This window comes from Hyla sarda, chromosome 5 (assembly GCF_029499605.1).
Source record: "Hyla sarda isolate aHylSar1 chromosome 5, aHylSar1.hap1, whole genome shotgun sequence".
Taxonomy (NCBI): Eukaryota; Metazoa; Chordata; class Amphibia; order Anura; family Hylidae; genus Hyla; species Hyla sarda.
The window spans coordinates 349875142-349892892 of NC_079193.1; the positions used below are offsets into that span (position 1 = coordinate 349875142).

Sequence of the window (17751 nt, forward strand, 5' to 3'; positions counted from 1 at the left end):
TACAGAACAGGATCATGACAAGAGATAAAACACACGCATGAGCAGCACAGCATCAAAGCATAATTGCATTTATGTAACATACAGGATGACGTGCTTGTATACGGAAGAGCCATTATTATATCAGTTGCCTTGACATAAAACAAACAAACTGATATGAATTTCACATGTAAGTGTATAAACAGATTTAGGCCAGATTACCAATGCAGGCACTGCAGACATAGGAAAATAAAAGGGGGGGGGGGGGTTGGGGGGGGAGACTTTGTTTTTCTTTTGCTTTTTTTTTTTTCCTCCTTCACTGAGAAAAAAGGAAATCCTTACATCAGACTATTCTGACTTTTTAGGCGCAGAAGGATTAGGGATTTAACCAGGGAATACACAGGAAAATTGTAATAGGAATCTGTCTAAAATAATCCATTGTGATTTCTGGATAAATGTCTTAGCATCATACTTTACTAAGTATGACAAATGGAATTTTAATATCCTCATGTATTTCTGCAATTTTCGTCTGTATGTTAATTTTTCCTTGCAAACTACGTGTACTCCTCAAGGACTTCTATGGCGAGTCGGAAGAATGATTTTTATTTCATTATTTTTATTATTTTTTCCTATTGGTGCATAGAGATGCAGAGAACAACGTTTGATTGTGTTTTGTTTGTTTATTATTATTTTTTTTTGTTTGTTTGTTTTTTGGAGGAGGAGGGACAGGTATGATCCCCGCTATCCAATATAGGGATGTAAATAAACGATTTGTTTTAATTTTATTTTTTTTCAGAATTAAAAATAACAACCCCCAATAATTACGGTATATTATCACTATTATTTTTGAGGCATGATGAGAATAGATATACTTCCTGATTTTTTTACTTGGGGAGTGAGGGGGTGGGGGGGGGGCTAGAGGACTAGTTTATTTGATTTTTTTTTATTTTTTTTCATTGGAAAATTGCATATATTTCCTTTAGGCTTGTATGGGGATAGTGAAGGCTATATTAATTTACTTATACCCCATGGCATCGTGTATGGATAAGCATTGGTCTAGATTTATTTAATTTATGTATTTATTTATTTAAAGAAACACAATATTTCCTAATACAGGCAGGTACATAGTACTCACCCTTGTGACGAAGCTTTCCTTTGCTTAACCGACGTATCTCATTTTGTAAAGAGCTGAGTACAGTGTCAGTGCTACATAAGAAAGAATGGCACATTACTACTCACAGTATAAAACAAAATATCTTCTTAAACATTTTTTTTTTCAATAAATACATCAACTACATAAAATGAATCATGTAATGTAATACTTGTACAATAAATCATTACATTCTTAGGACAAAGTTTTACCTTAGTTAATAGTCTATGTTTAGACATGTCTTTTTTATTGCTTCATGGGTTTGAGTATAAAAAAAAAATATATATATATATATATATATATATATATATATATATATATATATATGGGAATATGTAAAGCAGCTCATTACATAGTAGGTGATGTAATGAGCTGCTTTACATATTCCCCTACCCAGAATGCCCGCGGAGTGCTAAGAGGCCCTTGAAAGCTCCGTCACACCAGGAGTGGTGAACTCGCTCTAAGTTAAATACTCATCCCCTTTATATATATATATATATATATATATATATATATATATATATATATACATATATAAAACCAACCTAAACTTCTCTCGTAGCCCACCCAAAAGCACCCAAGGGGGCAGCTTCATTGGTGCATAGTGCCTTGTCTAGAGAGTAAGTTTTGGCAGAAAGCCTGTGCATACTCACTTACGTGGTTTTCTATTACTGCCTATTTGCACAAAAACGCCAATACCTCCAGAATATCAATATTCTTTATTTACGCAAATTGAAAAAGAATTAAAAAAAAGACAAAGTCCAGATTCCAAAATTAAAGAAAACTTTTCACCCCACTATGTAGTTATTATAATAAATCATAGTATTTGTTTTATTTATTTTTTTATCAGGTTTATCTCAAAAAGATGTGAATCTAAACTTCAAAATTTAAACTTCACAATTTTACTCTCTTTTACACTTTTAGCTCTACAAAAATAAATACAATTAACAAATTAAATAAATAGTAAGCTATATATATATATATATATATATATATATATATATATATATATATATACATCTTGATTTTTTTTTAAGATAACACAACAATGTGCTGTTCACACTTAGGCTATGTATACACAGTATTGTGGGAAATTTTTTGAGTCATACAATCACATTTTACATCTCAGAACCCCCCCCCCAAAAGAAAAATAAAATAAAAATAAAAACAATAAAGCCATTTTTAATTTTTGTGGTCTAATGAACTCAATGATTTATGGGTGTAAAATTTTACTGATTGAGTATTAAGTTCAAGGTCCTTTACAGCTCAATACATTTTGGGGTGTGTTTTTATATACTTTTTTGTTCTAAAAAACTGCTGGTTTGCAAACTGTATTATAGCATTTGCTCGGTATTGGTTTTTGGAACAGCTCTCCCACTTGCCTCTACTGTGTCTCGGATGAGACCAGACCTCAGTCTCTTGTAGTATAGAAGACAAACGAAAATGTCCATTGCAGTCTCGTTGCAATACGTATATTTTATTAAGCAGTTAGCACACATGGTAAACAGGTGACGCGTTTCGGCCACAGTATGTGGCCTTAGTCATATGACTTAGTTATATGGTCGAAACGCGTCACCTGTTTACCATGTTTGCTAACTGCTAAATAAAACATACATATTGCATTGAGACTGCGCTGGACATTTTCGTTTCTCTTTTATATAGCATTTGCTGTAATACAATCACATTTTACATCTCAGAAAAGCACCCCCCCCCCCTAAAAAACTGCTAAAAAAAAAACAGCAAATAGCAGAAAACAATAATTTTTTTATGCAATACACGTCCTTTTTGGGGGGCTTAAAATGCTACACCAAAAAATAGTTCCTGTAGTTAAAGTATGGCTACAATATTAAATATATTAAAAAGTTAAATATATATATATATATATATATATATATATATATATATTTAAAAAAAATCCAGTGTTACAGTTAGGAAGTAATGTGTGACTGATGAATAAGTCTTTGCTTCCAGATGTGCAGCCTTAAAAGTATAAAACAACTGGGCAAAGCTATATGTATTCTGAAAAAAATAAATAAAATCAACATATGTAAAAAAAATGATGTACCATAGTTGTTAATAAAAAAAAATACATAAAAATATGAGTGAAGCGGTCCCTAAAAAGTAAACACTGTTCTGACATTTCCGAGAGGCCAATCACATTTTTAATTTAGTGCGTGGAATGGCTTTTATACCAAGGTTAAAACCCTTCAATTTAGATTACACATTGAAAGGTATTTTTTTTCCACAGCCACATAAAGCAACGCTGTAAAAAGCTATTAAATAGTGTGTAATTTACTCAGCATTGCGGAACTAAGTGCGCATCGTCTTGCCAAACATGCCAATCAATGGATTCAATCCCACAACGGATTACAGTCCAACGTCATACAAATCTATCCTCACTTGTAAATCGGCCGCAGTTATAGTCATAGGTTGTAAAAGTTTATTACCAAAAACTTTTTTTGCTCCTTATTCATTTTTATATCATAAGATTTCACCAAAATAGTTAAATCTGGCATTGGATAGGTTGCCCCAGAATGGCATGAACTAAAAAATTGAAGCCTAAATTACAATCCATCGGACAAAAAAAAAAGTCCATATTAAAAGTCTCTATTTAGATGGTCGTACTATTAACCCTATCTTAGTGTCTGTATTATGGACACAAAACTCAGACCTCGTGGTTCTTCAATATAACTAAGAAGGATAGGGATCTTGAGAGCCCTAACTTCTGTCTGAAACTCTAAAAGGCCAAAATCCCCTATGCCGTGGTCTCCAACCCAGTTCTCAAGGACCACCAACATTCCGAGGTTATTTTAGTTACTCCATTGGAATAGAACAGGGAAAAAATTCAATCCTGGACTGCTGGTGGTCCTAGGGGTTCTCCTTTTAAAGGTACTAATGTACAGTGGGATGTAAGGTACTAGCTCTTTAAAGGGGTACTCCTCCCCTGTACATCCTATCCCCTATCCAAAGGACAACAGTCTGATACCCCCTCCCGCAATCTTCGGCACGGCACCTTGTTGTTCTGAACATCTATGTTCAGAATGCCGGCTGTGCTAGGCTTTGGGCATCCGTGGTCATCAAGCCCCTCCATTAATATCTATGGGAAGGGGCGTGGCAGCAATGGACACTCGTAATCTGGCACGGAGCGGAGTTAACTAAGTGCAGTGGATTACTTGGGTGCTGAGCTGGAGATCTTGGCGGGTCCAAGCGGCAGGACCCCCACGATTAGACATCTTATCTCCTATCCTTTGGATAGGGGATAAGATGTCTAGGGGTGGAGTACCCCTTTTAGAAGCAAGCCAACTGATCAACCAGGTCTTACTTTAGAAACTCCCAACAATCGGAGAAGGTTACAGCTAGCCATACATTTCTGCTCAAGGGAAAACATACCATGGTGGCAGAATATGCTGCTGCTATGGGGTCCTCGTGGAGACTCGCTTTATCTCATCCCCTAAGCTACTGTGCATAACTCTGCATTGTTACCAAGTAAGGGGTAATAAAAAGGGTGTTGAGAGGGTAAAAAATCTCTCCTATCTATAGGATAGCAAAACCTTGACAGTACAATTTGGGGGGTTCATAGTAATCTTTAACCAGTGATCAGTCATTGCACTATACAGGGCAGTATAAAACAATGTTATGACCATGGGGATGTTTCGCTCCTCAGTTTTCCATATAGTACAATGTGCATAAAAGTTTGTTACCAGCAATTATTCCCAGGACTAAGTGTACAGTATTATGCTTCTGCACAATATATCATGACACATAAAATGTTATAAAAAACTAAACTTGGCTCTGCTATGTATATGTCCAGGTCATGTTGTAGTGTTCTACATATAGTGTAAAAAAAAACTGTTTTATGATCATGTCCAGTGGCTGGGTCATGTTGAGCGTTGTAGTGTTCTACGTATAGACTATAATAGAATTGTGCTATGGTCATGTCCAGTGGCTGGGTCATGTTGAGCGTTGTAGTGTTCTACATATAGACTATAATAGAATTGTGCTATGGTCATGTCCAGTGGTCGGTCATGTTGGGGGTTGTAGTGTTCTATATATAGAGTATAACAAAACTGTATTATTATCATTTCAATGTATAGAGTATAATGGAATTGTATTATGATTATGTAAAGTGGTTGTGTAATGTTAGTACTAAAGTAATGCTGTTGTCACGATGCCGGCTGGCAGGTAGTGGATCCTCTGTGCCAGAGAGGGATTGGCGTGGACCGTGCTAGAGGATCGGTTCTAAGTCACTACTGGTATTCACCAGAGCCCGCCGCAAAGCGGGATGGTCTTGCTGCGGCGGTAGTGACCAGGTCGTATCCCCTAGCAACGGCTCAACCTCTCTGGCTGCTGAAGATAGGCGCGGTACAAGGGAGTAGACAGAAGCAAGGTCGGACGTAGCAGAAGGTCGGGGCAGGCAGCAAGGATCGTAGTCAGGGGCAACGGCAGAAGGTCTGGAATCACAGGCAAGGAACACACAAGGAACGCTTTCACTGGCACTAGGGCAACAAGATCCGGCGAGGGAGTGAAGGGGAAGTGAGGTGATATAGGGAAGTGCACAGGTGTAAACACTAATTGGAACCACTGCACCAATCAGCGGTGCAGTGGCCCTTTAAATCGCAAAGACCCGGCGCGCGCGCGCCCTAGGGAGCGGGGCCGCGCGCGCCGGGACAGAACTGACGGGGAGCGAGTAAGGTACGGGAGCCGGGGTGCGCATCGCGAGCGGGCGCTACCCGCATCGCGAATCGCATCCCGGCCGGAGGTGGTAACGCAGCGCCCCGGGTCCGTGGAACCGACCGGGGCGCTGCAGTGAGGGAAGTGTAGCGAGCGCTCCGGGGAGGAGCGGGGACCCGGAGCGCTCGGCGTAACAGTACCCCCCCCCTTGGGTCTCCCCCTCTTCTTGGGGCCTGAGAACCTGAGGATCAGACTTTTGTCCAGGATATTGTCCTCAGGTTCCCAGGACCTCTCTTCTGGACCACAACCCTCCCAATCCACTAAAAAAAAAATTCTTCCCCTGACCTTTTTAGAGGCCAAAATCTCTTTGACAGAGAAGATGTCCGAGGAGCCGGAAACAGGAGTGGGAGGAACAGATTTAGGAGAAAAACGGTTGAGGATGAGAGGTTTAAGAAGAGAGACGTGAAAGGCATTAGGGATACGAAGAGAAGGAGGAAGAAGAAGTTTGTAAGAGACAGGATTAATTTGACACAAAACTTTAAAAGGACCAAGATAGCGTGGTCCCAACTTATAGCTCGGGACACGGAAACGGACATATTTAGCGGAGAGCCATACCTTGTCTCCAGGGGAAAAAATGGGAGGAGCTCTTCTTTTCTTATCTGCGAATCTCTTCATGCGAGAAGAAGCCTGTAAGAGAGAATTTTGGGTCTCTTTCCATATGGTGGAAAGATCACGAGAAATTTCATCCACAGCGGGCAGACCAGAGGGCAAGGGGGTAGGGAGGGGGGGAAGAGGGTGACGGCCGTACACCACGAAAAACGGAGATTTGGAGGAAGATTCAGAGATTCTGAAATTATACGAGAATTCGGCCCAAGGTAGAAGATCTGCCCAGTCATCCTGGCGGGAGGAAACAAAATGTCGTAAATAGTCACCCAAGATCTGGTTAATTCTCTCTACTTGTCCATTGGATTGAGGATGGTATGCAGAAGAAAAATTTAATTTAATCTTGAGTTGTTTACAGAGAGCCCTCCAGAATTTAGACACAAATTGGACGCCTCTATCCGAGACGATCTGTGTAGGCAACCCGTGAAGACGAAAAATGTGTACAAAAAATTGTTTAGCCAACTGAGGCGCTGAAGGAAGACCAGGAAGAGGGATGAAATGTGCCATTTTGGAGAATCGATCAACGACCACCCAAATAACAGTGTTGCCATGGGATGGGGGTAAGTCAGTAATAAAATCCATACCAATCAGAGACCAAGGTTGTTCGGGGACAGGTAGAGGATGAAGAAAACCAGCGGGCTTCTGGCGAGGAGTCTTATCCCGGGCACAGATAGTGCAGGCTCGCACAAAGTCCACCACATCAGTCTCTAGAGTCGGCCACCAATAGAAGCGAGAGATGAGTTGCACAGATTTCTTGATGCCCGCATGACCTGCGAGATGGGAGGAGTGACCCCATTTGAGGATCCCAAGGCGTTGGCGTGGAGAAACAAAGGTCTTTCCTGGAGGAGTTTGCCTGATGGAGGCTGGAGAAGTGGAAATCAGGCAGTCAGGAGGAATGATGTGTTGAGGAGAGAGTTCAATTTCAGAGGCATCTGAGGAACGAGAGAGAGCATCGGCCCTAATGTTTTTATCAGCAGGCCGAAAGTGAATTTCAAAATTAAATCGGGCAAAGAACAGAGACCACCTGGCCTGACGAGGATTCAGCCGTTGGGCAGACTGGAGGTAGGAGAGGTTCTTGTGATCGGTGTAAATAATAACTGGAAATCTTGATCCCTCCAGCAGATGCCTCCATTCCTCAAGTGCTAATTTAATGGCTAGAAGCTCTCGATCCCCGATGGAGTAGTTCCTCTCCGCCGGAGAGAAGGTCCTGGAAAAAAAACCACAAGTAACAGCATGCCCGGAAGAGTTTTTTTGTAGAAGGACAGCTCCAGCTCCCACTGAGGAGGCATCAACCTCCAATAGGAAGGGTTTAGATGGGTCAGGTCTGGAGAGCACGGGAGCCGAAGAAAAGGCAGACTTGAGTCGTTTAAAGGCGTCTTCCGCTTGAGGAGGCCAAGACTTGGGATCGGCATTTTTTTTTGTTAAAGCCACAATAGGAGCCACAATGGTAGAAAAATGTGGAATAAATTGCCTGTAATAATTGGCGAACCCCAAAAAACGTTGGATGGCACGGAGTCCGGAGGGGCGTGGCCAATCTAAGACGGCAGAGAGTTTATCTGGGTCCATTTGTAGTCCCTGGCCAGAGACCAAGTATCCTAGAAAAGGAAGAGATTGGCATTCAAACAGACATTTCTCTATTTTGGCATAGAGTTGATTATCACGAAGTCTCTGAAGAACCATACGGACATGCTGGCGGTGTTCTTCAAGATTGGCAGAAAAAATCAGGATATCGTCCAGATATACAACAACACAGGAGTATAGTAGATCACGAAAAATTTCATTAACAAAGTCTTGGAAGACGGCAGGGGCGTTGCATAGACCAAAGGGCATGACCAGATACTCAAAGTGTCCATCTCTGGTGTTAAATGCCGTTTTCCATTCATCCCCCTCTCTGATGCGGATGAGATTATAAGCACCTCTTAAGTCCAGTTTGGTAAAAATATGGGCACCTTGGAGACGATCAAAGAGTTCAGAGATGAGGGGTAGGGGGTAGCGGTTCTTAACCGTGATTTTATTAAGGCCGCGGTAGTCAATGCAAGGACGTAGAGAGCCATCTTTTTTGGACACAAAGAAAAATCCGGCTCCGGCAGGAGAGGAGGATTTACGGATAAAGCCCTTTTTTAAATTTTCTTGGACGTATTCAGACATGGCAAGAGTCTCTGGGACGGACAGAGGATAGATTCTGCCCCGGGGTGGAGTAGTGCCCGGGAGGAGGTCAATGGGACAATCATAAGGCCTGTGAGGAGGTAGAGTCTCAGCTTGTTTTTTGCAAAAAACGTCCGCAAAGTCCATATAGGCCTTAGGGAGACCGGTTACATGAGGAAGCACAGGGACACGGCAAGGTTTACTGGGAACCGGTTTTAAGCAGTCCTTGGAACAAGAGGGCCCCCAACTCTTGATCTCCCCAGTGGACCAATCCAGGATTGGGGAATGGAGTTGAAGCCAGGGAAGTCCAAGAAGGATTTCAGAAGTGCAATTGGGGAGGACCAACAGTTCAATCCTCTCGTGATGAGATCCGATGCACATTAGAAGGGGCTCCGTGCGGAAACGTATAGTACAGTCCAATCTTTCATTGTTTACACAATTGATGTAGAGGGGTCTGGCGAGACTGGTCACCGGGATGTTGAACCTGTTGACGAGAGAGGCTAGGATGAAATTTCCTGCAGATCCAGAGTCCAAGAAGGCCACAGCAGAGAAGGAGAAGGCAGAGGCAGACATCCGCACAGGCACAGTAAGACGTGGAGAAGCAGAGTAGACATCAAGGACTGTCTCACTTTTGTGCGGAGTCAGCGGACGTCTTTCCAGGCGGGGAGGACGGATAGGACAATCCTTCAGGAAGTGTTCGGTACTAGCACAGTACAGGCAGAGATTCTCCATGCGGCGTCGTGTCCTCTCTTGGGGTGTCAGGCGAGACCGGTCGACCTGCATAGCCTCCACGGCGGGAGGCACAGGAACAGATTGCAGGGGACCAGAGGAGAGAGGAGCCGGGGAGAAGAAACGCCTCGTGCGAACAGAGTCCATATCCTGGCGGAGCTCCTGACGCCGTTCGGAAAAACGCATGTCAATGCGAGTGGCAAGATGGATGAGTTCATGTAGGTTAGCAGGGATTTCTCGTGCGGCCAGAACATCTTTAATGTTGCTGGATAGGCCTTTTTTAAAGGTCGCGCAGAGTGCCTCATTATTCCAGGATAATTCTGAAGCAAGGGTACGGAACTGTACGGCATACTCGCCAACGGAAGAATTACCCTGGACCAGGTTCAACAGGGCAGTCTCAGCAGAAGAGGCTCGGGCAGGTTCCTCAAAGACACTTCGAATTTCCGAGAAGAAGGAGTGTACAGAGGCAGTGACGGGGTCATTGCGGTCCCAGAGCGGTGTGGCCCAAGCCAGGGCTTTTCCAGACAGCAGGCTGACTACGAAAGCCACCTTAGACCTTTCAGTGGGGAACTGGTCCGACATCATCTCCAAGTGTAATGAACATTGGGAAAGAAAGCCACGGCAAAACTTAGAGTCCCCATCAAATTTATCCGGCAAGGATAGTCGTATTCCAGAAGCGGCCACTCGCTGCGGAGGAGGTACAGGAGCTGGCGGAGGAGATGATTGCTGGAGCTGTGGTAGTAACTGTTGTAGCATAACAGTCAGTTGAGACAGCTGTTGGCCTTGTTGCGCAATCTGTTGTGACTGCTGGGCGACCACCGTGGTGAGGTCAGCGACAACTGGCAGAGGAACTTCAGCGGGATCCATGGCCGGATCTACTGTCACGATGCCGGCTGGCAGGTAGTGGATCCTCTGTGCCAGAGAGGGATTGGCGTGGACCGTGCTAGAGGATCGGTTCTAAGTCACTACTGGTATTCACCAGAGCCCGCCGCAAAGCGGGATGGTCTTGCTGCGGCGGTAGTGACCAGGTCGTATCCCCTAGCAACGGCTCAACCTCTCTGGCTGCTGAAGATAGGCGCGGTACAAGGGAGTAGACAGAAGCAAGGTCGGACGTAGCAGAAGGTCGGGGCAGGCAGCAAGGATCGTAGTCAGGGGCAACGGCAGAAGGTCTGGAATCACAGGCAAGGAACACACAAGGAACGCTTTCACTGGCACTAGGGCAACAAGATCCGGCGAGGGAGTGAAGGGGAAGTGAGGTGATATAGGGAAGTGCACAGGTGTAAACACTAATTGGAACCACTGCACCAATCAGCGGTGCAGTGGCCCTTTAAATCGCAAAGACCCGGCGCGCGCGCGCCCTAGGGAGCGGGGCCGCGCGCGCCGGGACAGAACTGACGGGGAGCGAGTAAGGTACGGGAGCCGGGGTGCGCATCGCGAGCGGGCGCTACCCGCATCGCGAATCGCATCCCGGCCGGAGGTGGTAACGCAGCGCCCCGGGTCCGTGGAACCGACCGGGGCGCTGCAGTGAGGGAAGTGTAGCGAGCGCTCCGGGGAGGAGCGGGGACCCGGAGCGCTCGGCGTAACAGCTGTAACATAGAGCAAACCTACTGCCACCATACAGCGCCAAAGTAATGCAGTCCACAAAATACCTCCAAACAGCACCAAAGTAATGCCTCAACATGCAGCCCAAATAATACTGCTATACAGAGCTAAAGCAATGCTGAAATATGCAGCTCACATAATACCACCATAAGGTGCCAAAGTATAGCTACAGTGTGCAGTCCACATAATACCTCCATATAGCACCAAAGAAATGCTGCAATATACAACCCACCTACTACCACACAGTGCCAAAGCAATGCTGTAATATACAGCTAACATAATACCACCATAAGGTTCCAAAGTATAGCTACAGTGTGCAGTCCACATAATACCTCCATAGAAGAACCAAAGTAATGCTGTAATGTACAGATAACATGATACCACCATAAGGTTCCAAAGTATAGCTACAGTGCGCAGTCCACATAGTACCTCCATACAAGAAACCAAAGTAATGCTGTTATATACAGATAAACATGATACCACCATAAGGTTCCAAGGTATAGCTACAGTGTGCAGTCCATAATACCTCCATACAAGAACCAAAGTAATGCCGAAATATACAGTCTACCTAATACCACCATACAGTGCCAAAGTAATGCTGCAAAAAACAGCCTATATAAGTGTCAAAATAACAAGCTATATGAAAAATATATAATAATAATAATAATAACAATAATGTCATTGTACACTGCTAAATAATCATCCCAAGAGGTATCTAACAAATGGAAGACCTGGGCTACTGCCCAGTTTGCCACCCCTAATAACATAATGGGGGAGATTTATCTAAACCTGTCCAGAGGAAAAGTTGCTGAGTTGCCCATAGCAACCAATCAGATCGCTTCTTTCATTTTTCACACGCCTTTTCGAAAACAAAAGTAGCAATCGGATTGGTTGCTATGGGCAACTGGGCAGTTTTTCCTTTGCACAGTTTTTGATAAATCTCTCCCGTAATGGTTGCCCATAGCAACCTTTCAGATCGCTTCTTTCCTTTTTGAAAAGGTCTGTGAAAAATGAAAGAAGCAATCTGATTGGTTGCTATGGGCAACTCAGCAACTTTTCTTCCGGACATTTTTTTGATAAATCTCCCCCTATGGGGGAGATTTATCAAAAAAATGTCCAGAAGAAAAGTTGCTGAGTTGCCCATAGCAACCAATCAGATTGCTTCAGAACTGTAGTATGGGCATGTCTATTGGTCCTGGCATGACATATAGGGGGAGAGTCATCACAACCTGTCCAGAGGAAAAGTTGCTGAGTTGCCCATAGCAACCAATCAGATAACTTCTTTCATTTTTCAGAGCCCTTTTCAAAAATGAAAGAAGCGATCTGATTGGTTGCTATGGGCAACTCAGCAACTTTTCCTCTGGTGAAATCTCTCTTTGATAAATCTCCCCCTAGTCTTTATATTGTATGATTGTTATGTGCGTTACAAGGAGTCCGAATGTTATGAGTCCATATAGCAAAACTTCAGGGATTCAGATCAGTCTGGTCGCTGTAATGTGCGGCACCTATCTCTCCCAGGACGTGCAGGAAATATATACATATATACACCGGCCCAGCAGCAAAATATCTTGGCAACAGCTTAGAAATGTTGACAGAAAAGAAGCTGCTATCATATCGGAGGGTGTATAAAGTAAACAGATGCTTGTACCCAGGAGCAACAAGTGTCCCTGGAAAAATATCCAAACCTTGGCAGCCGCGCGCCGTATAATACTTGGCCCGATTGTTTTCTGCTTGGTTTCTGCTAAATCTTTACTCGTTCTGTTCACGTTATCCTTTTCTTTAACATTTTTCTTACATTTTGGCAGTACCTAACTTTATCATCGCGTTTGGAACCCAGCTTCATTAATGCAAATGGCAGCGGCACATGAATTATTCTTCCCAAAACTAATCATATATTTGCTGCATCTTTATGAAACCCAGTGTGAAGAATTCAATGAAAATGTTTGATTTAGGGAACAATTATACGAATTATGCAGGCGTGCGGCTGAAGCCTGGTAGTGGCTGCAGGGTTACAGCATAAGATTAATGTAATGTTCTACCGAGCAATAAAAAGTGGATATTTATAGTATTGCACCCGGTCTCCATATAAATATATAACGGGGTCTCCACCAGGGCTCAATTCCTGCAGCAGGGCATGGGAACATAGGGGGACATTTACTAAGCTATGTGTGATGTAGCTAATTTTTTTTTTATTTTTTATGTGTTTTTTTGTGTGACTGCGCCAAATTTATTAAATGGTCGCAGGGCAATTGATAAATTTTGTGGAGGTACACATTTTCTGAAAGTTCACTCTTCACATGCTACGCTAAGTCTGGGCTGCTGTAGTTTTGCGACATTTTGGTGATTTTTGTGACTTGTTTGCGACTTTTTGATAAATTCATTACCACTGCCCAAGACTAACCTTAACAGCTGGTCTGTACATTTAAAAAAAAAAAAAAGGGGTAAGCCAAAAAGTCGCAAAAAATAGCCTGAGGTGCAGTGCTGCGCCAAAATACAAATCTACACACAAAAACTGCTCTAAAGACAATGATAAATGCCCCCCATAGTTCTTGCATATTTTTCATGGCAGGAACACTGTTTGCATTAGCATTAGCATTTTTTTTTTTTTACCTAGGATTTGACCCCTGGTCTCCACCCATCAAGTGCCATTTATAATCCAGATATCTTCTCTTGGGACAGAGGGGCTAGCTGTACCAATAAGATAACTTTTAGCTAAATGCTCAACCTTCTCCACTAGTCACTAGGCCCCCCATATACCTAAATGCTTCGCCAACTGTACAGGTGTTCACAATGGGGAGAAAGTAGAAAGCCATTGCCAGAGAACTCTTGGGGTAATCCATCCCAACCCCACAAAAAATAAATAAATAAATAAAAAGAAACTTCAAGACACAGGAACACTTTTTTTCTTTTAAGGGTCATACTGTCCCAAAACCGGTCAGAGTTATTGTGCTGTATATGGCTTGCCTGTTGAAATTAAAGTGTTCCTGTTTTATTGCACAGTGAGAACTGGATACAATTTTTCTTGGGGTCTAAATGATCCGGATCGAAGACGTTGCCGGTCTCTCCGTGCTCAGGTGCCAGCGAGTGGTAGTAGGAGCTATTAATGTTGTGTTCCCAAAAAAAAATTAAGGAATGAGATGCTGAAATCCAACATGCTATTATGGGAGTGTTGGGAGGCATCCATCAGTGTTTTCCAACCTTTGTGCCGCTAACTGTTGGGAAACTACAACTCCCAGCATGTCGGGCCAGCCTTTGGTTGTCCGGGCATGCTGGGATTTGTAGTTTTGCAACAGATGGAGATACCCTGGGAAACACTACATTGGATAGTTGGCCAGTCTGATCAAAATTGGCATGGATCAGTTGACGTCTAATGTGTAATGGGTCCAGGTTCGAATTCTACCTCAACGCCCAAGTCTAGCATTATGTCTAATAACAGTAGTGGACACATTCAGATCTTATACTTATAATCCAAAAGGTTCAGGTGCAAACTATTTTGCATCTTTATATTAATCCATAATTAAAAGACTTAAAAAGCTTTTAGACACGTTTCAAGTGCATGGCTCTGCATCACTTATTTAGTGATCAAGAGACCTGCGTGAAACATATCCGAGCATTTTTATATTTTTGTCACCTCGTCTTACAATAATGGACTAAAATAGAAGATATTTCTTAAAAGGAGTGTTGGATGTTTGCTTTATATCCAACCCATATTCCGAATTCTATAATCTAGGCTCTGCCCACATTAGCATCATGGTTTTTAGAGCCAGGACAACTATGCCACAAGTGAATACTGAGAAATCCTAATAGGCCCTAATAGCTTTACTGGGGTCAGCCATAGTTCCATTATTTTTGACAAGAATACCAATACCAAAAATAATATACTATATTAAACTTGATGTTAAAAAGGACAATGACAAAACCCCGAAAGGCACAGTCAACAGGACCAACAATAGACAACTTCATCTCTCCCTGTACTGTAACACACTGACACGGCTTCTAACTCTCAACCCTATAGTTAGAGTGGAACAAAGAATGTTAGATGTTGTGATATAACAAAATATAATAATTATATCAATAAAAGGTTATTTCTATCACAACTAACACAGTTAAACTTGTAGGTCACGTCAACTTAAATATTCTGATAAATACATTAATTTAGCAAAGTTGCCTCCTTCTCCTGATATTGTTCTTCTCTTTTTGATAGTTTATTGTCTAGGATACAGACCACCACTCCCCACTCTGGAAGCAGTGGCTGGGCTGTTGTGTATATAGCTAGCGGTAATCAGGCTGATATATATATATAAAATGCAAAAAGAAGACTGCACTCTTGCAGAAAACTGCGGCTGCAAGCTGGCAAAACCCAGGTCAGGGGCTCCCATGGAAAAAAATTATAATAATCCAGCAGCACTCCAGCACTCCAGCAGTCAAGCCTGACAATGGCTCCGTGAGGCAGCTGAAACATTGCTGTACTTTTTGATGAATACTATATATACACACACACACACATCAGTCCAAGTGGTGGTCTGTAACCTAGACAATGAGCTGTCAACATAGGTGAGGAAATAAGTAGGAATATCAGGAGATGGAGGCAACATTGCTAAATGAATGTATTTGTCAAAATATTTAACTTGATGTGACCTACAAAATTAACTATGTTAGTTGAGATAGGAATAACCCTTTACATGAAGGGAGTAATACCGAGAAATTCACTGGTGGCAGATTGCCAGACAGTCTGGAATATATGACTGCTCAAATGCAGACTAGCACCCAAAGAATACCTTTAGTACCAGTTTGGTAAAATGAAAGCTTAGTTGTTATTGGTTGCTATAGACAACAAAGATAGTTTGTCTTGTAGAAACTATTCCCTAATGTTTTGAAATATTAAGGCTGACACTGCGTTCCTGTCACTATCCCTCTTCTCTCCGCCATACCAAACTTCAACATCCAGTTCTATGGGGTTCTATCTGCCATTGGTCCTATGGAACTCAAACTAACATTATAGGAAACAGATGGATAATTAAACTTTATAGATTATAGATGATGCTAGATTGAAGGAAAATTACTGTAGTAACATTAGAAATGATGAAACACAAGTGCTAGAGAGATGATTGATGATAGATAGATATGAGATAGATAGATATGAGATAGATAGATAGATAGATAGATAAGAGATAGAAGAAAGATAGATAGATTGATAGACATATATGGGATGGATAGATAAATAGATAGATAGGCATATATGGGATGGGTAGATAGATAGATTGATAGTTAGACACATATATGGGATAGAGCAGTGACTGCTTTGGCTGATCACAAGACCTATTAATAGATTCTCATATTTACATATACTGTAGTATACTGTCCTGGTTAAAATTATTATAATTAAAGGGTTCCTGTCCATACGACATATCAAAAGTTTTGCTTGGTCGGGGTCACTAGAACAAGTGGGGACTGCAGCACGTGGCTGAGCGCTTCTCTCCTCACTCTCTGTGTCAGCAACTAATCCAATCTTATAGACATACATTGTAAGTTTGTCCTGGTCAGGAGGCGCAGAACTGCTTTTCTCTTGGCTCATTCTAGCAATCGGTCAGGGTCTGAAAACTTAAACCCCGACCAATCAAAACTATTGACATGTCTCTACAACAGTGCCAGTGCCCACTTAATGTAAGAAGCTAGCAACTTTAATGTTCACACATCCAAGATTTGATCTAGGACGAGCCCCATCGAATGATAATAGAGGTCACCGCTTTATGTGGATCCCCTGGAAGATCTGTGGCCAAAAAATCTAAGTGTCAGCCTTAGACTTTTGCTATGGATTCTTCTTAGAAAACATCCGCAATAGAAAAATGTATCCCCTAAGTGTCAGATTTCAGGGGGTCCAACCGCTGGGACCCTGCACAATCTCTCACACGGCGCCCCAGCTCTCCCATAGAGATGCATTGAGGAGGAGTGTTAGATACAACTTCCTGCAAGGGTCGACACAGCTCTTTTCATGCAGAGAGCCGGGGCGCAGTGCAGAGATCATGGGGGTCCCAGTGGTCAGGCCCCCTACGTTTCTGACACTTATGCTTTAACATTAAGGCAGTTGATACATGTCTCTATCCCAGAGATCTTCTTTAAGGGGGTTATCCAAGAGCTTACTTCTTCCAAAAACAGCACCACACCTGTCCTCAGGTTCTGTGTGGTAATACAACTTGTCTCCATTCACTAAAAACTGAAACTTAGCTGCAATACTGCACACAACCTGGGGACACCTGTGGTGCTGTTTATGGAAGAAATCAGCTCTAAAGGAAATAAATGAAAATGTAATATGTTTAAAATGAAATTGTTTTGCAATGTAGATTTTAGATCCATGGCTGACAATGCTGCGCTGTTGGAGCTGCAGGACACACTTCCAATGGAAGGTAATTTGAGGGCGGATTTCAACAAAGCACAGGGGCCAAAATCCACATGAAATAAAGTCTTCATAAACATAAGCTTACAAATCACTGCATAAACAGTTTATATGTCCATATAGGCAAAGCACAGCTATAATTATAGACAATATGGAGATCCTTTCCTACCTACCTTTATGTACACTAACACAGGCCCATAGCAAATAAACAGATGAATAATATGGCTACACTCCTCTATGGTTTGATGACTGTGGGTGGACAAATGTCAGTCATTTCAGCTATACTCACACTATAGGTATGTACAAGAGGATGATGGTGCAAGACAGGAAGAAAAAGCATAGCTTAAAACACTAACATATAAATATATATATATATATATATATATATATATATATATATATATCTCACATGTTCCTAGAA

At 42.4% G+C, this 17751-nt stretch overlaps 1 protein-coding gene across 9 annotated transcripts in view; it reads right to left on the reverse strand.

Annotated features, from left to right (window-relative positions):
- The window catches only part of TRPS1 (transcriptional repressor GATA binding 1), a 350577-nt gene that overhangs the window by 285507 nt on the left and 47319 nt on the right, over positions 1-17751 (reverse strand). For 6 of the 9 annotated variants that reach the window (XM_056522631.1, XM_056522630.1, XM_056522638.1 and 3 more), the window contains one exon: positions 1112-1182. The exons of the other annotated variants lie outside the window; for them this stretch is intronic. In XM_056522631.1, coding sequence (XP_056378606.1) covers positions 1112-1182 — 71 coding nt within the window. The remainder of the gene's footprint in view (positions 1-1111; positions 1183-17751) is intronic. 9 annotated transcript variants of the gene reach the window in all.